This window comes from Acomys russatus, chromosome 23, assembly GCF_903995435.1.
Source record: "Acomys russatus chromosome 23, mAcoRus1.1, whole genome shotgun sequence".
NCBI lineage: Eukaryota > Metazoa > Chordata > Mammalia > Rodentia > Muridae > Acomys > Acomys russatus.
The window spans coordinates 4,153,557-4,177,539 of NC_067159.1; the positions used below are offsets into that span (position 1 = coordinate 4,153,557).

Genomic DNA, 23,983 nt, shown 5'->3' on the forward strand with positions numbered 1-23,983 from the left:
GGATATTATGTTGTATTACAAAAATCCATCTGTACAACCCTACTAAAATTTAGTTTAAAACAATAAGAAAACCACCCAAACAATAAGAAAACCACAATAAAACAAAGACCAAAGCTATGGCACACCTGTACCACCCTACTCCATAAACAAAAGCTACACGGGTATCTTTGACATTTTTGCCCACGTAGCCTCAGAACACTTTAAATGCTTCTACGCCAAGTGAGTTAGCGCCAATGCCCATCGCATAGAGCCCTACACTTGCTGTGCCAACCTGCTCAGGTGAGATCCACTGAGAGAAGCCTCAGATCTACCCAGCCTCTGTACCCACTGCCTTTGGCTTCTGGGTAGAACACGTCCAGGAACGGAGTCATGTGAGGGGAATTCTGAGTGCTTGTGAGAAAACTCCAAGAAAACAAAAAGAGTCTCTCCTCCCAGATGCAGCGAAAGGAGTGGGTTGACTTCAGATTACTCATTGTTTACCCACTGCTATTAATTATATGCCTCAGAGAAAGACACTTTTTTTTTTTTCTTTTTGGCCATGTGCAGCCTGTCCTGGTTAACTGGCTAACTGTACACTTTACTCATATGATTCTTCTTAATCCTCGGAGTATAAATTGTCTGATGCTCTGCCTAAAGCTGACCGCTGCATGAGACTTTAGTCTGCCTCATTTTTAGGCTCCATTCTACAAGGTCCCCAATTAGAGCAGTAAAAGGGTCCACATTTAAAATGTCTTTTTCTTAAGTCTACAGGGAAAAACTATTTAATGCCATCACTGCCAACTTCACCTGCCATTATTTCAATATAGCCCCTCCCCTCGTGCACAAAAAAATACCTAACTCGTGCTTCTTTTTGTATTCTGTCTTCAAGGAGCACCAGTGTTAAAAATGACATTCATCTATGAAAATCACTTAGCTTAAATTTCAAATAATTATCTTCTTTTTTACTTTCCATGCTGCCTTGGGCACTTAGCCTTGTATCTTATTTTAAGGCTGTCTCTGCACTAGTTTGTGTATTTCATTGTAAGTTCTTTCGAATATTTGGGGGAGGGGTGAGCAGGCATAAATTTAAAAAGTGGGTAACTCAGATTTCTCCTTGTAAGGGACTGTTTCTAGCATAATAAAGTAGCATGGATCAGACAGCTTCTTTTGAGAAGCTACACAGTGGTCGGGTTAAAACTGGGACAGCCTACATCGATGCCTCCATGAGGGACGAATCACAGTCACGTGAACACAATCATACCCCATGCTCTTGAGAAACCTGCCAAATCCTCAAGTGGTTTAGGCTACAAAATATACATCCAAACATGGAGCTTCGGACACCTCAGAGAGCCAAGAAATAACTCCAAATCCAGGAGCACACAGAGGGGCTAATCTGAAGAGCAGAGATTTACTGGGGGCTTGTGGGGGGGACCAGCTGAGAAGTGACCCTGGGGGGTGGGGGGGACCAGCTGAGAAGTGACTCTGGGGGGGGGGGGGGACAAGCTAAGAAGTGACCCTGGGGGCTGGGGGGATCAGCTGAGAAGTGACCCTGGGGGGTGGGGGGGGGACCAGCTGAGAAGTGTCCCTGCGGAGTGGGGGAGACCAGCTGAGAAGTGACCCTGGGGGTGGGAGAGACCAGCTGAGAAGTGACCCTGGGGGTGGGAGAGACCAGCTGAGAAGTGACCCTGCGGGGTGGGGGGACCAGCTGAGAAGTGACCCTGCAGGATGGGGGAACCATCTGAGAAGTGACCCTGCAGGGTGGGGGAACCATCTGAGAAGTGACCCTGCGGGGTGGGGGGGGGGGCCAGCTGAGAAGTGACCCTGGGAGTGGGGGGACCAGCTGAGAAGTGACTCTGCGGGGTGGGGGGACCAGCTGAGAAGTGACCCTGGGAGTGGGGGGACCAGCTGAGAAGTGACCCTGCGGGGTGGGGGGACCAGCTGAGAAGTGACCCTGCGGGGTGGGGGGACCAGCTGAGAAGTGACCCTGCGGGGTTGGGGGACCAGCTTAGAAGTGACCCTGGGAGTGGGGGGACCAACTGAGAAGTGACCCTGGGAGTGGAGGGGGGCCAGCTGAGAAGTGACCCTGGGAGTCGGGGGGGGGGGGACCAGCTGAGAAGTGACTCCGGCAAATACGATACAGGGCTTCTCCACTCACACAATGGGTATCTCAAAAAGACATATCTGAGTGCAGGATGAATTGCTGGGAGGCCAAACACAAAAGAAAAATTAGAGGTCAAACCACTAAACCACGTGTGTAATCCCAGTACTTAGGAGGATAAAGTAGGAGAACCCCAGAGAGTTTGGGGCCAGCACAGTGAATTCCAGGTCAGCCTGGGCAGTAGTGCGAGAGCCTGCTTCAAGCAACAAGCTGCTTAACAGGTACACAAGCATTTTACATCCAGCTCACAGGATGAGGACAACAAAACTGGAACTCTGAATGTACAAGGCAAGGTAGGTAAATCTTTTGCCTTTTAGCTATAGGCCTAGAAGGGCCACGCCCTTGGATCAAAAGCAAAGTTAAAAAAGGAACTAGAGCTACCAAGACAAAAAACTAGACGAGAGAGCATCCAAGTCACTCATTGGAGAAAGGGAAGCGTCTCCGTCTGCAGGTGCACAAGGAAAGAAGTGTATCTTCTTGGGCAGAAGATCATGCAAGGTCTGAACGGCTTCTCTTGTCCAACTACTGCTTAGGGGACAGTCACGATGCTAGGGCCAGGGCTGCGGAGACCACTTGGAGGTTAAGAATCTGCACTGACTGGTCATGTGAAGAGTTCAGTCCCCAGCATCCACTTTGGGAAGCTCACCGTCACCTGTAACTCCAGCACTGGAGGGTAGACACTGTCTTCTGGCCTCCGAGGGCATTTGTACATGCCACATGCATGTGTGCGCATGTGCGCGCGCACACACACACACACACACACACACACACACACACACACATGCACACAATGCACAGAGACAGTAATTTTTTTTAAAAGCTTTAAAAAATGAAATGACAGAATCAAATAGCTAAAAATAAAAGGGAGAAGTACACACTAGAGACAGAGCTATAGGGATGGAGATATTAATGTTCCCAGACATGGAGATTAAAATAACCATGACCTATTAAAGAAGTATCAAACAGGGTTTTACCTACTAAACTGGAATCTATTAAAATGGAAGCTTAATTCTAGAAATAAAAAATACAATGGCTAACATTAAGGGTTCACTACGTGGCTCTGGCAGCAGATTAGATGTAGCATAAAAGCACCCAGTGTAAGTAATCCACCCAACTCCAGGTGTGAAAATATAAAAACATACACAGGAGGGTATGAACTATGTGGGGCACAGTAAGAAGGTTGCAAATATGTGCAAGAGAGAATAGATTCTTGAAGAGATAATGGCTAAGAGTTTTCTTAAACTGAACGATGCTATGCTGCAAAAGTAGCCCACGTTCTATATCCAAAGCAGGATGCACACTGGCGTGCAGCCCTGTACACCTGCTGGGCCAGAGAAGGGGCCGGAGCACAGCTGATAACTGACACTCGCCAGAAACGATGCTCGTAAAAACCAAGGAATGGCAGCCTTAAAGTGATTTTTTTTTTTTTTAAAGTAACTGCCAACCTAGGGGAAAGGATGGGGTGCTTTTAAGTGGAAAGCAAAATAAATATGCTTTCAACCAATTCACCACAAGGAGAAAGATAATTAATTGGCATCAGAAAGAAACACTAAGTGGAGTTCTTCAGACAGAAATAGCTGGGTCTTCTGGAAACCATGAAAATGCAGGAGGCAAAAAGGGAGACAGAAATGACTGTGCGGTGGCACCACAGGATTTGACCAAATGCTATCAGTGACATCTTTTGGATTCAACCTATATACATAATGAAAATATATGGGTAGCAGGAAGGGTGGAGTAAACGGAGCTTAGCAGTCTCAGAAGTGGCAGATAGCTCACTGGCAGGACCTGTGCAATGGCTCAGTGGGGAAAGACACTTACTGATCCTGAGCTGGCTGGGGAACTGACTAGGACCATGTCTGCTCACACACACACACACACACACACACACACACACACACACACACACACACACGCATGCAAAATAAATGAAAATGTAGCATTTTTAAAAACTCACTAGTAGACACTGAGAAGTCAACAATGGGCAGGATTTGTTGTTTTTTTTTTTTTTCTCGCAACTTTAATTAAATAATTAAAGGGTGCATTTAATAAAAATTCAAGCAAAATAAAAAACTTAGGCCAATTTCGACTTTTCTGCATTAATTCAGCTAAAGGTAAGTTTACCTTAAACGGTTGCTGGCTAAATGTGTAAGGATGTGTGTTTTAATCTCTAGGGTAAGCACAAAGATGAAGGGCTGAGCCTGGGGTGGTGGTGCTGGTGGTGCACGGCTGAAATCACAGCACTTTGGAGGTGAAGGCAGAAAGATTAAAAGCTTGGGCCGCATGAGATCCTATCTCAAACAACTACCAAACAAACAAGAGTTGGGGGGGGGGGGGTGAGGACAACAAACTAGGGAAAAGGTAAAAAAAAAATATATATGTATATTTATGTATACATGTGTATGTATACATACACACACACACACACACACACACACACACACACATACACACACACACCCAAACTTCCTACCTACTTTGTAATACATTCTGAGTTTCTAAGAACATACTCTTTTTTTTTTAATTTTTTTTTATTAATTTATTCTTGTTACATCTCAATGTTTATCCCATCCCTTGTATCCTTCTAAGAAAATACTCTTTCTCTGACACGCATGCTCTGAGCTGAGCGCGAAGGTAGGTGTTCCCAGCCTACCATAAATTAAGAGGAGGCCTGATGGCCTGAAGAGGGTCAGGACAGCTTAAGCAAGGACTGAGGCTCCAGCCCAGCAGCTTACACACTGAGCTATCACGCAACCACAAGCAGGCTTGGCTCCACCTCTGGATTCTGTCTGCTCTAAGGGAAGGAGAAAAGCAGCTGGAAATTTCTTCTGGAACACTCCATATTCCCCAAGGGCAACATGATGCAGGTGGACCAGCAAGCAACAGGAAAGTGAGTCACGAAGAAGAGGAGACAGAGTTCTAATATGGAGATAGGTGAGAAATGAACAAGAGTCTTGTTAAAATGATCCCGGGGGGGGGGGGGGGGTTATCACTCTTTCAGGACTGGAGCTTGGTTCCCCGTAACCACAGCGGGCAGCTGGCAAGCAGCTGTAGCTCTAACTCCCTCTTCTGGACTCCAGGGGCACTCACACAACCGTGTACACACACATACACATCAATATAAAAAGCTTTTGGAAGTGATGCCCCCCGCCCCCCCACACACACACACACAGTGGGAAGTAATGCAAGCTTTCCCCCACAGTCCTCTCAGCAGGGCGCCTTCTCAATGCAGAAGCTGACTCTCTCTTCCAGATTACCCTCTCTCTCCCTTTAGAATACTCAAGAATGTGATTAGATGCCTGTATCCAGATCTCTGTATCTGGAATAGCTGAGGAGAGGCAGGAAACGCTAGGCAAGGCTTTCTAGGTAACAACTACCAAGCAGCGTGTGCGGCAGTTAAGTTCTACCGGCAACGGATTCATGAAGAGAAACGAGACAATAAAGACCAAGGTTTATTTATCGCCCCTTTCCCACCTCCCCCTGATAGCCATGGGAAATAATTTTATTTCTCAGGTTATCATCAACATTATTCTAAATCAAGACCTGCAGAGTGTGGCCTAGCTACAAAACATTCTTGCAATCTGTTTCTATTATCGCTCCAATTCTTATCATCTGGCTTTCAGATTGGAGCCATTTGTAAGACACGTATCAGCAGCTACGACGACAAAGGCGCTGGCAGAGCTGAGCCCGGAAGTAAGGAGCTCCTGGGTGCTCCGGTTGTCAGACACAGAAGCCACTCACCCTTCCCCAGCCCTTATAGGAGACCAGGTGCCCACGGGGTCCTACAGGGACGTCCCAGCCCTCACGCGAGCTAGACACGAGCACACACAGAAGCACAAATGTGCAAACCTTACAGTGAATGCCTCTACCTGGAGTTCCTGCCTCAACAAACGAAAAACCTTTGTTGCCCCAAGTCTGCCTCTGTGAGAGCTGGCATTTGAGGGAGCATGCCAATGTTCATCGAGACAGTCCCTAAGTGACGGGAATGCAGCAATGTACACATTAAACAAGTCACGGCCAGCAGAGACTGTGAAACCAAGTCACACATGGCAATATTTCAAAAATGCCTCCCCAAAGCAAATATGGTTCTACTAGACTGAGCCTTTAAAAATGAAAAAGTTCAGTGAAGGGGTGGGTGGTGGCGGCACATGCCTTTAATCCCAGCACTCAGGAGGCAGAGGCAGGCCAGCCTGGTCTACAAATCCAGTTCCAGGATAGCCAGGCTACGTAGAGAACCCATCTCGAAAACCCCTTTGAAAATTCAGTGAAGCCTCCTGGTTGTGGTTTGAACATGCAGTGTCTCCTTACGTGCACGTGTGTGAACACTCGGTCTGCAAATGGTGGTTTTGGAAGGTTGTGGAATCTTTTAAGAGGTGAAGCCTAGCCGAAAGTACAATCTGGCTTCACATCCTGTCTGCTCTCTACTTCCTGCTCCACCAAGAAGTAAGATGATGAAGGATACAGGACACACGCTCTACCAGCCACCACTCTCCATCATGGGCCATAGCAACTGAATCTGGGAGCCAATTTAAACAGAGTCTCCCTCTGTTTAAACTGCTTCTTGTTGGGCATTTGGTCACAACACGAAAATGACCAATGTACTCTCTAACATTCACTAGATATGTATAAACTATTAATTCAATAAACAACTGCAGAGCAAGAAACATCTATGCTGGGCCATAGGCACATTGGCTGTGCCTGAAGTCTTGAGGGGTACACAGGAAGTGCTAACAAGTCCTGGGGACTGGGGCTAAAATATAAGAACATTCCCACCTGCTGGCCCTGCAGAGTTTAGTGAAGCTGGCTTCATGCAGGGTCATTATTCCAACAGACCCTTTGAGAAATAGTAGGGTGAAGGGGAGTCTGAGCGGATGCAGAAGGAGGTGACTATAAGGGGAGTGGCCTGAACAAACATCTACCACAGAGCGTGTGCCCAGAGCAGATGTGGCAGCCAGTGGAATATTCCAGGCCCTCTCCTCTACAGAGTAACAGGGACAGGAGATGAGGGTCAAAGCGGGGAGGGGTGATCAGACAGAGGCAGCAGCTTCCTGCTGCGCTAAAGGGTTTGAGATGCTAAAGTAATGGTTCCCAACCTTCCTAATGCCGCAACCCTTTAATACAGTTCCCCGGGTTGTGCTGACCCCAAGCATAAAATTATTTTCTTGCTACTTTATAACTGTAATTTTGCCACTGTTATGAATCATAATATAAATGTCTGATATCCAGGATACCTGATACAACCCCCCACCCAAAAGTCCTGACCCGCAGGTTGAGAACAGCTGGACTAGAGAAAACCAGTGAGGTGCAGACGGGCTGAAATGCCCACTAGGCAGCTGGAAGGGCTGGTGTCACTAGCAAGGCAGCAGGGATGGAGAAGAGTGGTCCAGGCAGTGAAGCCTTATTACTCAACACTTCCCTGCTAGTTCCCAGGCCCGCAGTTCTCTGTGGTAGGTTATATACAGAAATCTCTTAGCCTTCAGACTACGTTCCCAGGGTCACAAGAGAGGGAGGAAGTGACTGTCAGGAGGGGTTTTGTATCCGCGTGAACGAGAACTAATGGGTTTTTTACAGCCATGTTTCCTCAGCCTTGACAAACCCTAACCTCTCGCGTCACAGACAGTGACCATAAGGAAGACTGTCAGGGCCGGAGCACCTCCACAACCAAGGCACAGCCTCCCAGGTCAGGACTCACAGACTGGACCATTAGCTAAGTGAAGTCTGCCTGACAGTGCTTCCAGTTCTGGGGCCTTCAAGAGACTGTGTGGCTTTAATGCTACATTGTGGTTTTAATGCTACATTGTGGACCTGTGGGGCTTGCATTGCATCAACGTGGCTAAGCCCAAACTACGTTTCCCAGAATCATCCTCTCCCTACAACTCCAGGTTAGAATCAGACAAGACAGAACTCCGTGTGAGATTTGGGTGGTAGGAGGGAAACCGCTGGCCCTCTGCTCTGGTGATCCTCAAGTTGGGGGAGGCAGAGCAGAAGTGGCCCTGAGCCCAGCCTGTCCTTGCTCTCTCTCCTGCCTCTTCCCAGATGGTGCTCTTGCAGATGCCATGACCCCAAGACCACTGGGTACTTGGATGCAAGCAGAGAGGAAAGCAATGAGTTGGCGATCCTTCAGGTCCCTACAACAGCCTCGTATGGTTCCAGATTCTTCCGGTCTCCCACTTGCCGACACACCCAAGCACAGGGGAGCCAATCAGCGACTGGCTCCTGACCTTCCGACACCTCTTCCAAAGTCACTTCTTCCACTCTTCCCACAATTGTGTGAAAACTAACTCCTATGCCACAAAATTCAGAGTGCTCCACCTCCCTGCTGGAAATTAACCTAATAAAGAAAACTAAGTGTTGAATCTACGCCCTTAACGACTCAGAACCAACTAGAACCACCAGGACAGTACAGCACTACTCCCTACAATTTGCAAACTGTACTCACATGATTTAATACTCACCCTGGAGAGAATTAAATAAGGAAAAAGGGGGAGGGATTCCAAAAAGTCATATGACCAAATAATAATTTTTTATAAGGAGATGCAAAACAAAACAAAACAAAACACCTCGAGGCAACCTGTACCGTTGACTAAACAGAATAACCTAATAAACACAAGATGATTTAGAATGGCTCTCTGTCCGTGGGCCACAGGCAAGGCTGAAGCACCAGCTAGCCACAAGGACTGGCTCAGCACATTCTATAAAATTACCAGCTGCTGGAGGCGCAGGCACTGCCTAGCATCCCTCACTCCTCAGCCATCCTCCATCCTCTCCACGAACAAACCGGCCAGCACTGCCTGCCAAGTTCTGTGCGAACACCTGGTCCTCCTCTGAGCTGCGTGTTTAAAGAGAACAGTGAATAGCGTGGGGCTTAAGCCTGCAAATAAGCATGAAAGACACCTGAGTTGATTCTGGGGCAACGATCCCCCAGTCCCTACTTGGCCAGCTTTTGTTTTACTGTTTCTTAAGCCAGTCTCTCCTCTGACTTGTGGTCTCCCTCCTCCAGCAAGACCTAGAGCCAGCTCTTGAGAGCCAGCGACCTGGCCAGGTAGCGTGGGTGGTGTGGGGTCTGCGGCAGCTTCCCCGATGAGGCTCAGAACGAGCTGAATGTGATCCTTTGCCATGCAAGGAATGAGATGTGAAGATTCTGGGCTTGTTTGCATGGTTGTTTTTTTTTTTTTTAACAGAAAAAAAAAATTAACTCAATGAGGCAGGACTGAAAATGCCTTACATTCACAAACTCTTGACTGCACACCCATGGCCTAGCTGTATGAACTGACCAGTGAACAAGATGTGCTACAGCACAGCTGGGGCAGGAGATCCTACAACAAGAAAAGCATCAGTAATTAAAAGAGCAGAGGGACCTGAAGCGTCTCAGGGAGCCACAGGCAGAAAAACAGACAAACCCAACTCGACTCTATGGGGGCCTGTGCGAGACTCTGCTTTTTGTTGTTCTTTCTCTTCATAGCTCTAGCTGTCTTGGAACTCAATTAAAAAAACAATTTTTTTTTCCCGATGGGCAATGGTGGCACACACCTTTAAACCGAGCACTAAGGAGGCAGAGGCAGGTGGGTCTCTATGAGTTCGAAAGGAGACTTCTCTTAATCATATGGCATCGTCCCTGTAAAGACCCTACACCTAGGCGTGCCCAACCTTTTTTCACAGAACAATGACATCAGTAAAATCCAACCTTGGGAACCATGTGATGAAGCTACAATTTTTTTTTTTTTTTCCAAAATGAAAATCTATTATGTTTTAAGTATGTTTACAGTTCTGTGCTGGGCCACATGTATGGCTCTCTTGCTGCAGGCAGTACATATGTCGCCTACACGTCATTCTTCAGTCCAGCCTCAAGATTTCTTTCCTCATTCAAAGCCAATACACAGGAGAGGAGGGTGGGAGTGGGGCGGGTGGCACACACCTGTAACCCCAGCACTCGGAAAGTCGGTGAGAAGAATTAGAAATTCGAGGCCAGTCTGGGATATATAATGTGTTCAAGACCAGCCTGGGCTACATAGGGAGAGCATGTCTCAAGAAAATAATAATAATAATAATAATAATAATAATAATAATAATAATAATAATAATAATAATAACAACAACAACAACAACAACAACAACACAAAACAAAAAAAGCCAAGAAGTGCTTAAAAATAAGGCTATGTCTTTCCTTTCTCAACCGGACAAAGCCAACTGAATTGCACAACTTAATGAGCTCAGATGAGTCCACGTTGCTGGAACCTCAGTGCTCACCCAGGCAGAGTTCAGAGGGAGCCTGCCGGGGGCCAGCCCACCCATGGGCATTCCAGGCTTAAGGCAGTCTGTCTCCCTCACTGGATGTGAGACCTAAAGCGAACAGATGGCTTCCTGCACACCACATTCCTAGCCCCGCCTGATGACATAGTAACCATGGTCTCCTCTCTCTCTCTGTGCCTTCCTGGAATTTCAAAGGGAAAATGGACCGTTGGTTCCTCAACCAGGTGAGTTAACAGGAGTACCTAATCTCATTAATTTTAGAAACAGTCCCTCGCTGAGACATTTTCAACCAAGCTCTTGGCTGAGCTCATCACAGGAAGTGAGGGGCACATGTCCAGAGCAAGTATGACACCTGGCACAGTCAATGAGACGAGCTGACAGCACCATCGAAAATGACACCCTGCCAGTCTTGCTATCTGAACACCAGCTCTCCCTCCATGTCACAGCACTCCTTTTTGGAGTGGTAACAGCCAAGCAACCGGGTGCCTCAGAGCCTTAATGAAAGGCTCTCTCTATGGACATGCCATTAAAGCCTTTAGAAAGGCACCGACAGAGGCAGAGGTGACCCCGGCAGTGACAATGGGCCAAGAAGCCCACCTGCTTTCTCACCCTTTTCGCTAAAGCACCGCTACCTGAAGAAGCAGCATGATGCTCCCAGGCTCCCGAAAGCTCTTCTACACTTCCCACCTCTAACAGTCCTTGGACATTTCTCCATTGCCCCCTCTCTTCCCATGGATGTCAAAACTGTCAGCTAAGGAATCAAGGGACTGTGTCTATGTCTGTACGTGCCCCAGGTCCTAGGATAATGACTGGCACAGGGTAGATAATAAATACTGGGTGTGAGCGGGGCAGACCGTGAGACGTGGCACAGGCCGCACACAGCAGCCTCACTGTCCTACCCTGAGACGTGGCTCAGAGCTGGCTGCTTGCTACGACAGTGATGACAAGCAGACGGTCTGTGGCTGGGACCAACCCAGTCACAGGATGCTGGAAGCAATCACTGGGGTGAAGGAAGTCTGTTCTCTTCTCTGTGAACATCAGAGTGAAGCTTCGGGGTGTGTGAGCGGGGAGCAGATGCTGTTGTGGGATGGGAGAGGCTATACCAACCCCACAAAGGGAGGAAGGGGTGGGGACAGTGAGGAGACAATACTGAGAATCTACAAGTAGTGTGGCTTACACACTAGCTGCCAAGAGAAGAACAGAGGCAAGCCACAGGAAGGATGGAGATTTTTCTCACTCTGTGTGTGTGCATGCATGTGAGTTTATATGTAGCGTGTGTTTGTGTGTGTGTGTGTCCATGTGTGCACACATGTGTTTGCATTTTCTTGTGTGTGTGTGGTGTGTGTGTGTGTGTGTGCCATAGGAATAGGATAATACACAAATATCCCACAGGTGCTTTCTAAGTATATAAGCAAATCCAACCATACAAACACTCATGGTGTCACACATCGTGATGAGAAGAACCCTCCCTGCCTCTGTGACCCTCCAGGGATGCCCGAAGCACCACACTGCACTTTCTGGGACTCATACTGATATTTCGGATAAGCCTGTTTGTGGGATAAATGGTTACTAAAGTGGGACTCCAATGAATAAGCGGCACGGCTACATAAACCTTGTTTCCACAGAAAACCAACTAACATCCCTCTACAACTTATCTGTGTCTCTTCTCAGGTGATGGGCCTCTGAAGAAACCCGTGCTAAAAGACCTAAGGGGAACATCAGTAATTATTTGGTGAGCTGTTTTCCTTGTAAGAAACAACCAAAAATAGGCTTACGGTCTGACTTATCACCTTCATTTAACGGGCTTGCTTCCTGGAAGCCCCAGAAGGCTTCACGCGCTGTGTGTGCAAGTGGCTTGGGCTGCCCTGTGGGCGCTGACGATGCTGCCAACACCTTTCAGGGTGACTCTGCACGCAGATCTCCTCTCCACCCCACTCCCTTTCCCAGAATTGAATATCCACAGCCCCCTGGGGTCTCTTACTTTCTCAGCTTAAGTCAGCTAATCCTTAAATGGGATGCCAAGCTGGATGCACTTGTCTCCTCCCTGCGGTCAGTGTCCTATTGGAAGACCTCTCCACTTGTTCTGTAATGGTTTTCCATGATCACAGCTCCTGGCCCCCCACATACACCCCTTTAATTCTGGCAGCCCCACATGCACAGGCATCTAATAACCCATGCACTCAGACCCTTCAGAGCACCCGGGATCCACCCGCCGTTCAGTTTCAGGAACATGGTAAATAGTCCTCAGTGCTGCAGAGGGAAAGCAGGGATTGCCTTGTGTTGCAAAAGAGACTAGCAGTCAGGCACAAATAATTTGTTTCTTCTAGTGCCCCAGCCATGCCCACTGACTAACATGACAAAGTGCCTGCCATGTACCCAGCCCTGGGTCAGGCATCATCATCTTAACTTGGATTTACTGTATGGATTTCTCAATCAAGGATGACAGACTGTAATGTCTTCTAATAAATAAATAAATAAAATTTTTGGATGTGCCAGCTTTCAGAAAATGGAAAAATGAATAGCTGTGCCAAGCACCTTTTTTTTTTTTTTTTTAAACTCCTCATTGCAATATAAGCTAAGAGGCAACACTCTGCATCAACACCAAGTCCAATGTTGCTCCTGGTCGTCCGGGGAGAGAGATTTGGAAGGCTGGACTCACCCCATCACCTCTAGAATAGTGCAAACTAGTAAGCTATTCAACACTCAGAATTCACCCCTAAAGGGCTCTCGCTCAGTCAACGCCAGCACACAAGACAAGAGGGATAGCATTGCTGTACTTAGCAGCACCTCAAAACATCCAGAGAGGACTGGGCAGCGGCCAAGCTGCATCAAGTCACAGGCCTTCCGGTTCCCACAAGTTTCTCACAAGCTTTCTAGGACGCATCCCTCAGTGGGATGGTACCCAGGAACATCTTGAACTTTCCCCTTTCGGACCAAGGGAGAATGAAAATCCCTGGAAACACCAGGGCACATTTAGCCAACAAAGGGTCATATGGGGCAAAGGGTGTCAAATCCAGAACAATGTCAATGTTTAGACACATCTAAATATCTGTACCCCTTCCTGCTGCAATGGGCAAGGTGACATGTGCTTGCATCCTAGAACTTGAGAGGCCGAAACAGGAAGACTATGACTTTGAAGCTGGCGTGTGTGGAAGAGAGGAAGGAAGCCAAGAAGCTGAGAGCAGTAGAGAGAGGAGGGAGATAACAAGGATACGGCCCCAGCTGGGTAAGCGTACAAGTGCAAGCACACTCCTGTAGAGCAGGGCTATCAGTCAGGTGCCATCGGAGACCCGAAGGACAAAGGCAGAAGAAAACATGAGTCACATTCCTGAAGGCTGGGACTTGGCCACACAACACTGGAAAGCCTCAAACCAAAACCTGCACCACCAACAAATAAAAGGCAGTGATATTGTTAACAGCCAGCAGCTCAGAAATGCTGTACAGGGTTTTACCATGCCTGTTATCTTTTCCCTAGAAACCAGCCTGGAAGCCCAGTTGGCCTGGTGATGAGGACCTCAGAACTCTAGAGAACCCAGAAAGAGATCCCTTCTCGCAGCACAGGAAATGGGCTGGCATGAGGAGCAGTTGCTGATACAGGGATAAAAAAACAGACAATAAATATCCAGAGCCCTTGGTGGCACCAACTAGTGACCAGTCCTGGACCAGGCATGGGCTGCAGACCCAAGCAAGGCTGGGGGAGATGGCAAAGAGCCAGCAAAGCCAGGGCCGAGCAAGAGGCCCATATGGCCAACAGCAGGAGTCCGTATGCTCAGAGAAGTCTGGCGAGAGATGGGAGGCCCTTCAGGACCAGCTAAACTAATCCTTTTTACAGGGGCTAAAGGCTACTCAGCAGTTTCTGTTCAAGGTCAAGAAACTAGTAAAAAGAAGGAACAGAGCCAGGATCCAAGCCTCTGGCCGTCAAAGACGGCAGACTGAGTGTCAGCACACGTTAGCTACTTGCATCAACTCCTTCCCACGTGGCGAGGTCCGTCTGAGTGATGTCATGAGTGGGAGTTTCTGCAGCTCCTTCACGTACAGTGTGACACTGTCCCCTAGTTCCTCCATCTACCAGGTGGGGATAATCACAGGAGCAATCTGGTGTGGTCACAAAGCCTATTCGAAAAGTCAGTGTGTGGCAAGTGTACTGCTTGGTATGATGAGCTCCGCACTACAGGGAAGCTGGGAAGGGATTTCCTAAGGAATTCTTCCATTGCTTGCTCCCCAGGCCCCAGCCCATGAGCAGTTTTCACCATTTCCCTACTACACCCTGGACTTGTGGCTTCTAGGAAGTTGCAGAGTGCATGCCGTAGCACCTGAGGCCAACCCTAGTCTGGCATTAGAGCTAAACTGATCAAAGCAACAGAAAGACTCTGATTAGATGCTTGTTTGATTACTGGCCGCCCCATCTGTGTTGGGGAGCCTAGATCCTGGACCCTCAAGGCCTCTGCGGAGTCGACAAGCCTTGAAGTCTCATTCCCTGTCCTACTTGATCTCCTTGGCCAAGCTTCCCTGTGATGTTCTCAGCGGCTGCCTCAGGTCCCGGGTCCCCCATCCTTCTAACCTGATTCCATGGAAAAGCATGATGTCATCCCTCCGACATGCCAAATTTGGTGGATTCAACACAAAACCAAGCTGGCAGCTTGCGCTGCATGCCCACACGGTCCCTGTCCTTCACTGGGAACTGAACACCACCCACACTCACCAAGCCCAGCACTGACCCACTCCAGTCACTGTCTCTGACCTTTGCCTCAGCGCTCACTGCCATACGTTGTGTGTGCCTTGCATCCTTGCAGACTAAAACTTCTTGCTCATTAGTGTGCATCGGGGCCTCCTAGGAATACTGTTCAAATGCAGACTCAGATTCAGCACATTAGACTGGATCTGGAGAGTCCCCAGGGAACTGATGTTGGTCCCAGACCACACTAGAAGTGTGTAAGTATTGACTAGAATGTTTTGTATTTTAAAGATAATTTTTACACTGATGGCAGTCCTGCAAGAGAGGCACTCATCCTGTTTCCCAAGGATGGAAAGGGAGGTTCAAAGTAGTTAAGAAACTTGTCTAAGGTCCACAGTCCCTGCCCTGCAGGGTTCAAAGGAGGGCTGGTTCCAAAGCCTAAACTCAGTCTTTTTTTTTTTCCTCCATGTAAGTTATTTTCAACTGGGAGGGGTACCAGGTACAGAAATATTTTTTTTAATCGCACATATAATAGTTTGTCTTTAATAAATTACTGAAGCCTTCTTAGGTGATGTAGAGAGAAAAGAGATGGATTACCCAACAGCACAGACGGGCTGGGCGTCCTGCTCAGCGGGGGCGCACCTGCCTAGCATGCATGAAGCCTTGGTGTGATGCCCAGCACCACAAACCACCTCCTCCTCCTCCTCTTCCTTCTCCTCCTCCTCTTCTTCCTCCTCCTCCTCTTATAATTTTTTCAGAAACACACCCAAGTGAGCTAGTGAGATGGCTCAGTAAGCTAAGTGCTTGCTCTGCAACTAAGAAGACCTGGGTTTGAGTCCTAGCACTCATACGAAGAGCCAGGTGTGATGCGCACCTGTAACCCCAGCAACAGAGTCAAGACAGACGCATCCTTGGGGCTTGTGGGCCAGCAAGCCCCCCACCTTCCAACCCCCCCTCCCCTGCGCCCTCTCCCACATACACACGACATAAAAATGCCATCAGGGAGTAAGTTAAGTCTACAATCCAGACATTAGATGACATCCAGAAATTTTCAACATGCGGAGAAGGGGACATACAGGAAACTTCTCCCGACAATGTCTGGGGACTGTGGGGACATTCTAGAGGACTGCAGGGACCATGTTCCACACTGCATCGCTCCTCTCATATTCTGCCTGTATCTCCCTGACTCTTTTTGGACCATGCAAAGCACGGTTCCTGCTCTGTGGAGTCCACCAAGGACTCCAGCGATGCTTACTGCCCTCTCTCCACCCTGTTTCCCAGGGGACACTCATGCTAGTGAGTGTCATCCCACTGAACAGGCACCACCTTCACGGTGGTCTTCTACTTGGTGCCCCTTGGGAAGACAGGTGACAGACAGCCTCTGTGCCAGCAATGTCCTCCCTTACCCACTTATCCCTTACCCACTTACTCCTCAGCATTTGCTTTCAAACCCACCTTCACCACATAGTGAAACTTCAGTGTCCCAGCCCAACGGCCGCCTTGTCTCACAGGCGAGAACCCCCATGCTAGGCCCACACTTCTCTATCCTTCCGGCATGCAGCAACACTTTCCGCCCCGACTCCCTCTTTAGCAAGCCAGCTCCCACTCATCTCTGTTTTATTTCCAATAGGGTGTTCTGCTGGCTCTTTTCCCGACCCTCTGAGGACTACTTCGAGAACTTTCCCTTCCGACCTGCTGTCAGCACTGCTTTCACCCACTTTTCTGTGAAGGTCTTAACCCCATATCTAGTACACCTTGTACCACCATGTACGCTGCTCGGCTCTGCTCACTTCGAAGTCCCTAGCCCTCAAGATGGCTGACCTGTTTAACTGACCCTGGCTCAGGGTCTGCTGGGTAGACAAAGAAGCCACACACTATGACACAGAGCTGCTTAGCTTCTTCCTTCCCTTCCCCCTCTCTCTTTCTTCTCCCCCACCCCCCCCCCCATCCCTAAGTCTCTCTATACAGCCCAAGCTGGCCTTGAACTCTTGACACTCCTGCTTCCAGCTCTATAAAGCCGAGACTGCCAGTGGACCACAGCAAACCTGGGACTGTTTCCATCTTCAAACAGCTCATCCTGAGGCAGAGGTGGGGATGCTGAGGCTTCCTGAGTGAAAGTGACATCTGCTGGCTTTCATCACTGCACATTCAGCAATGATAGTATCCACAAGGTTCAAGGGCTTAGAGGCGGCCGCTGATTGTGGGCTCCCAGGACCCACTACCAGAATCCCACACACCTGCAACCCACAAGAAACTGACAGGGATCCTTCACCCCGGCCTATAGGCTTCGAAGTGCTGGCCTGCTCCAGCTTAACACAAGAACAAGAGAGAGCCATTTCCAAGACATTCTTGGCTCATGGTCGCTTTTAAGGTCTGAGACGTAACCTATCTGTCTCTAAGTCATTTAGATTCCATGGCAGCACGCATTCTGCAATGAACCCTGAACCTGTGAGCACGGCTCTGTTCTTTAATGTTTTCAGCCAGGTTCACCCAAGGCAGAGCAGCACCTGCCACACGCTCCCTCCATCCCTGATGTCGATGCTTTCACGTCCCAGCTGCTCACAGAGGTGTAAAACAGGTAGAGCCTTGGGATGTCATGCTTAGACTTGACTCATGCCGCTCAGCGACTCCATAATCAGGAAGCACCAAGAGAAACGAGCACTCAAAGAACATAAACACACACTTCCATTGCCTTTTTGTCTCCTGGAAATCACACTGCCGGTATGTGACGGTGTTTGCCACTGGGTCTGTCTGTGTCTGTTCCTTCCCAAAGAGTGCAGTTGGGGTGTGTGCTGGGGAGCACTCCAAGATCTCAGGGAAAAAAAACAAACAAACAAACAGAACAAAACCCAAACCCACTGACTCCGCCAACTCCAGCACTTCGCCTTTTCTAGAAGATAAATTATTTAGATTTTTTTTTTTTTTGCCAGTTTGAGTTATTTTCCCAAAGCAGAGTCAAGTGACCCAGCAGCCTTGCCTTAAAGAAACCAATGCAATTAAACCAAACAGCTATGAACTGATCCCGACAGCTTCCACCAACTTCATTTGATAAGGTGATACGCAGACACACTCCGACAGACAAGCCCACACTTTATTCACTGCCAGACGCAGCGCCAATATGTATGTACAGACTCACCTATACAGAGAAAAATCAGCTCGGCAGCTCATCACTAAAACCAGATCACCATATAAGAGTCGCCTGGCCCGGCTGCCCTGTAAGGAATGTCACTGACAACCACAGCCTCTACCCAGCCGACTAATAAGAATAATTATAGCCAGGGCAGGCATTAATCAGCCTGGCAGATACAGGAATTCTGTTAACAAGGCTGAAATAAGTGCCAAGGAATCTCTGAAGACCACAGCACTTCAAAGGCTGTTTAAGCTGGAGGGATTCATTTGTGTTTCTCCTGTGACCCTTCCTCCATATCCGGTACCCCGTGGAGCAGCCCCACTGGTTCCTCCCTCCGAGCAGGCAATGGGGACCTGCAAGGGCTGCAGGTTGTCATGTCTGAGGAGTGCACGCTGACACCACTACTCCTTTCTAGATCGCACCTGGCATCCCCCCAGCCCCCGACCCCACACACCCCAGATCCTATTTTTAATTCCAGCTTGTTTTTTTGTTTTTTGGGGTTTTTTTTTGTTTTGTTTTGTTTTTTTGGTTTTTTTTTGACCACGATCATCTTTTCTTCATCTAAATCTCAAACAACGGGCAACATATGGGCCGAGTGAACAATAGGCAGTTGATCCTCAGCACCAACAGGATGGAGTCTTGCCTTGACCGAACAAGTTATTTCAGTCTTCCAGAAACCTAGAATGTATCCAAGAGCCTGACCGTCAAGTGACAGCTATTGGTGCTCTGTCCCTGTCAGGGGCGGCGGAGCCCTCACAGATGCCACCAGAAAAGAACACGGCTGGGGACAAGGCCCAGTAATAAAGTGTACAAGGTCCTGGTTCCATTCTCCAGACACACACACACACACACACACACGCGCGCGCGTATCCTCTGTAAGACTGCTTGGTGCTCCTCCAAATCCCAAATCCATCCTTCCGTTTTCCACAGTAGCTGACAGATGGCTGCCAGGTTCTCTGTGTTTTCTAGCTTCTCTTGCAGCTAGTGTGACATGGAACTAAATTGTCTCCGATGTAAGATACACAGAAGTGATGTCACTTCCAAGCTTGGCCCACGAAGTACCCGTTATAACATCCAAGCTGTTTCCCTCCTTTTGGGGGGCTAAAAAAGTAAGGGTGACAGATAAAGTGATCTTAAAAACCAGGTCGGAGGGGTCACCAACCCAGGACTAGAGTGGCTGTGTGACACAAGGGCCCACCCAAGCTTTCCCTCAGGAGAGGAAAAAAAAAGGGTCTCATTGTTTGAACCACTGTGCTAGAAGCATACCACCTGTTAAGGCAGTTTAGCCTGCCTAATTAGCATAATACCCTGTTACAGCAATTGAATTTGAAAATATAGGTGTGATGCTTTTGTCATTTAAAAGCTATTTCAGTGGATTTGCAATTTTTTTAAAAGAGGTAGAGAGAGAATATATTAATTACTCTCCCCAATCTCTAGGTCTCATGCAGCATACCAGATAAGGTATTAGCCACCCCCACACACACAACTTTTCATGTCTACTTACTTCACACACACACACACACACACACACACACACATACACACTCTCGCACGCACACAAAAAGACATACCCATTTATATGTGTTCAGTTAGTCAAACACACCCTATGCGTTATATTAAGAGGATAGAAAAGGAACAAGACCAGTAGGGTCCCTGCCTCCTGGGATAATCAGGCAGGGGTGTAAGACTTGGGAACAGACAATGACATCTAGTGTAATGAACAGGAGCTACGACATGAAACACAGGCTGCCTGGCCACCCCCAAGGACCCAACAATTCACAGCCCAGACTGGACCACACAGCACAGAGAGTTTCCAGCTCCTCCCCCTAACTCCCCCCTCCCCCAGTCCATCTCCCCTCTCTCCCCAGCCCCCCTCCCCCCGCCGAACTCGGGTGCCATTTCTGAAGGAGCCATGCACTTCACTCACCCACACTTTAGGCTTTTCCCCTGAGCCCCAGAATGTTCTTCTATCCTTTCTTTCAAAATTCTAATTACCCTCAAAGCTTAGCTCAAATGTCACCTCTTCAGCAAAAGCAACCCCCCATTGTCCCCTCCCCCAATGCAAGCCTTCCATTTCCCCAACCCCCAGTCACAATGAATCCCACTCCTCCCTGCTTATCCATAGTGCTGGGCTGGTCTCAGGGCTTGCACTGTTTCTATCACTTGTCAATACATCCCAGTTAACGCTCAGTGAGGTGCTATACCTTGGTCATTTGCTGGGAACTCCCACTACGATATGCACTATCTCCATTACAGACAGATTAGGCACTTATGAAATACCATATCTGATGAAGGGCTGAAGGACAGACAAAGGCAGGGAGGTGGGAGCGAGTGGTTCTGGCCTCATCCTGAATGGTGAACTCAGTGAGAACACTTCGAGGGGGACGAGAGCTTCAGGGGCAAAGGGAAGGGAGGAGCAGGGGTAGGAGGGCTAGAAGGCACAACACCATGACTCTTAGCAAACAGGTCCTTAGAATGAACTATCTAAAGCAGAAAGTAGAAAGCGAACACAAGAGGCATCTCCTAGGAGAAGAATCACCAGAGTGCAGTGTACACAGGTGGGAGCCCCAAAACAATCCATTCAGATCCATCACCTTAGAGGGAAGTTGGGGGAAAATGTCAACATGAGGGGTCAGAAATTGGCTTCACGGGGAACCTCCAGGGCCTCGGCTAAGACAGTGTGGGTGAGTGGGGCGTGGAGTTTACTTAGAAGAATCCACTACACAGCTTGAACCTGTGCTTGGGAAAAGCTAAAAAAAACAAAGGACTAGGGTACCAGTGGAGGTCACACACCAGAGGGGCACCATGCAGGTAGCAGTGACAGAGAGCAGTGACATCAAGATTCTGTCCCAGCAGCTAGCAAGAGGGGAAGACCATCTTCTGATCTTGCTTAGCGACACACTCCGTTTCCGCCGGACTCAGTGTGTCTGGAGAATGAAGGTACACTAAGAGGCTGCCTCAGGGGTACGGATGAAGCTGCACCTAGTGAGGTATCAAGGGGCAGAGTCTGTAGATGGCACATCAGTGATTCAGAGAATTGGCGGGTGAATCTGCACTGGCCAGAGACACCCAAAAACCCTTTATGTCTCATCAAGGTTGGATGCAAGGGTATAACACCATGATTTCCCCCAAGCAGTGCTCTGCGCATGGGCACAAAACACACACACACACACACACACACACACACACACACACACGTTGTTGGCTGTGGTTTGTTTAATTCTTTGTTTGGTATGAGGGAATGAATCCTGGGCCTGGGTAAAGCTACCCAGACACTCTTCCACAGAGCTACAACCCCAGCCCACTCAAGGCCATTCTTTCTCAACTTCTACCTCACCCTACCCTCTTAACTGGTACATACACAGACTGCAAACTGAGCACTCTAGGGAGAGTCATTCACAGAAACCACAAAGTGAGTGTGGCAGCTGGGAGTGGTGCCCTTCGCAATCTGTGCTACCCTAGGCCGTGGCCCTGCTTGACCCAGACTCATAAGTCAATTAAACGGTGAGGACCGTCCTCAGCAATGTTCAACAAATACACAACTTACAAGGGCAGGCTCCTGGGGGGGGGTGAGAGTGGGGGCTGGGGGGAGACGACTAAAAGGGCTAGGATCAGAAAGCACAGAAGACTATGGGATGTTTTCTGCACATGGGCTGCAGGTAGATGAGTTCTTGGGAGGGTATCTCTTCCAGAAAACCCCACAGAGGTGAGGTATCACAGTGGCAGCTAGAAAGGCAGCCGGGACTCATGGGGGGGGCTGGGACTGGTAAAAGTCCTAATGCCAGCAGGAAGGCAGCGGTGGTGGCCGTGGGGAAGCCTCCCCTGGGACCCACAGGCCCTCAGAAGTACAGTCATTTCGCCTCTGTGCAGCTGGGGCCTGGCAGGGATAGACAACACACACCATGTGCTCTGTCTCCTGCAGGGGCTCGGAAGGGAACCCTAGGGCTGGGTCTGGAATCCGGCTTGTCCTAGTGCTAGTCCCTGATCACAGGGATCCAGGCATATAACTGCACTTGGGGGACCTGCCTTCCTGTACCATGCATGACAGGCACTAAATAAATACATCTCGTGGCTGGATAAGATCACCCTGTGTATCTATGTGAAGATGGTGTCTGTGTAAGGAGTGAACGGAAAATGGAGGGGGGAATCCCAGGAAAGATGCCTTGGATGGGGGAGGGGATGATACTGGGCCAAACCACCAAGAGGCACCAAGGGTTTCCAGAGGGTGGAAGAGAAAGGGGTTAGTAACAAGGGAAGTAACAGGTAGAAAAGTTGGGAAAGCTGAGCTCTCGGCTCTTTGTGTATAAATCCAAGCCTAGCCAGCTTCAGGAAAAGCTGGAAGGCAACACTGAGGCAGATCTAGCCACCACTAAAATGATGGGGATGGTATCCGATTGTCACTGTAACGCTCTGGGCCACCCAGTGACCTTCGTGGAAGGAAGTTAGATTCTCTTGCTTCCCAGGCAAAGCAACTCAGCATGGGCTAACCAGTGAAGAGCGATCCGGACCAGCCACGGCTATGGCGGGGCACAGCAAAAGCTCATATTTCCGCCCAGCCGTGCACGCGAGCTGGGGCGGCCCCCACCCTCCGGGGCCGGGAGTTCAAGGTGAGCCGGGCTCCCGGTGGCCAACAGGTAGAGAGCGCTGTGGGGGAGCCAACCAAGGGCCACTCCCCCGGCACACGTGAGGACCCAGCATGGCCAGGCCAGAAGGCTCCGGGTACCCCGGGCGCGGGCCCAGGAGGATGTGCACCGGGCTCCAGTCGGCCGCACACTGGCTCCCCGCCCGGCCGGCGGCCCGTGCTCCGGAGCCGAGTCTCTCGGGAGCCGCCCCGACCCCCCGGGTACCCCAGGCCCCGCGCCGCAGCCGCGCCCCCGGGACCCCGCGCCCCAGGGGCACTCACCCAGCGACAGGAGAGCCAGCAGCAGCGGCCTCGGCGCCGGGCGCCCCATGCTCGGCCGGCGGGAGCGACTCTCCGCCTCCTCCTCCTTCCCCGCCGCCGCTCCTCCTCCTCCTCCTCCAGCTCCGGCTGCTCCAGAGTCGGCTGCTCCGCCGGGCCGCGCGCCTGCTCCGCTCTCCCCGCCGGCCGAGCAAACCTAGCGCCGGCGCGGACGTGCGCACCTGGCTCGGCGCGGCCCTCCGCCTCCTCCTCTCCCGCCCTCCGCCAGCCGCCCGGCCCCGGAGCCGGCCCCGCCGATCCCAGGGCGCAGCCCCGACCGCCTCCCGAAAGCAGAAGGGAAGAGCCGTGGCGTCCGCCCGCCCGCCCGCGCCTCCCACCCGGCGCTTTGCCAGCAACAAACACAAACTTTCCCAAGCCCCTCCCCGCTCCAGGTAACGGAGGAGGCGCCGGGGCCACCCGCTTAAAGGGGAGGAGACGGCCGAGCCCACCCAGCCTTCCCCCTCAGGCCCCCACCCCTCGAGAAACTTTCCTCCGACCTTTAAAAGTTGGCGTGGAAGACTTGTCTGGAAACCTCATCTTGGGCCCTATCCCGGGACGCCCAGCGCTGTGGAATCCCCACGAGTGTCTTGCAGCCAGCCACCCACACGTACAGTCTCTGGTCCCCAGCTGAGCATGCCACCCCGCCACCTGCTTAGCCCTTGCTAAAAATAATTATTCAGATAGGATTGAATGGCCTTCAAAGGCAGCGAATTCCCACCCCTTCAAGGTCCAGAGGCCTGCTGTGCTTGGGAGAGTTGGCCAGGCACACTGAGCCAAGCATCAGATCCAACAAGGCTCTAACCTGACTGCCCACCCCTGTAGTTTGGGTGGGCCTGCCTCGCTCTGGCCCACCTC

At 49.9% G+C, this 23,983-nt stretch overlaps 1 protein-coding gene across 3 annotated transcripts in view; it reads right to left on the reverse strand.

Annotated features, from left to right (window-relative positions):
* Positions 1 to 23,761, reverse strand: part of Ptgfrn (prostaglandin F2 receptor inhibitor) — a 70,824-nt gene extending 47,063 nt beyond the window's left edge. For 2 of the 3 annotated variants that reach the window (XM_051165460.1, XM_051165458.1), the window contains exon 1: positions 23,093 to 23,319. In XM_051165460.1, the coding sequence (XP_051021417.1) occupies positions 23,093 to 23,141 (49 nt within the window). In that variant the 5' untranslated portion in view covers positions 23,142 to 23,319. Of the gene's footprint in view, positions 1 to 23,092; positions 23,320 to 23,625 lie in introns of those variants that run through there. The other variant, XM_051165459.1, reaches the window with a different exon arrangement.
* Between the last annotated feature and the right edge of the window lie 222 nt (positions 23,762 to 23,983).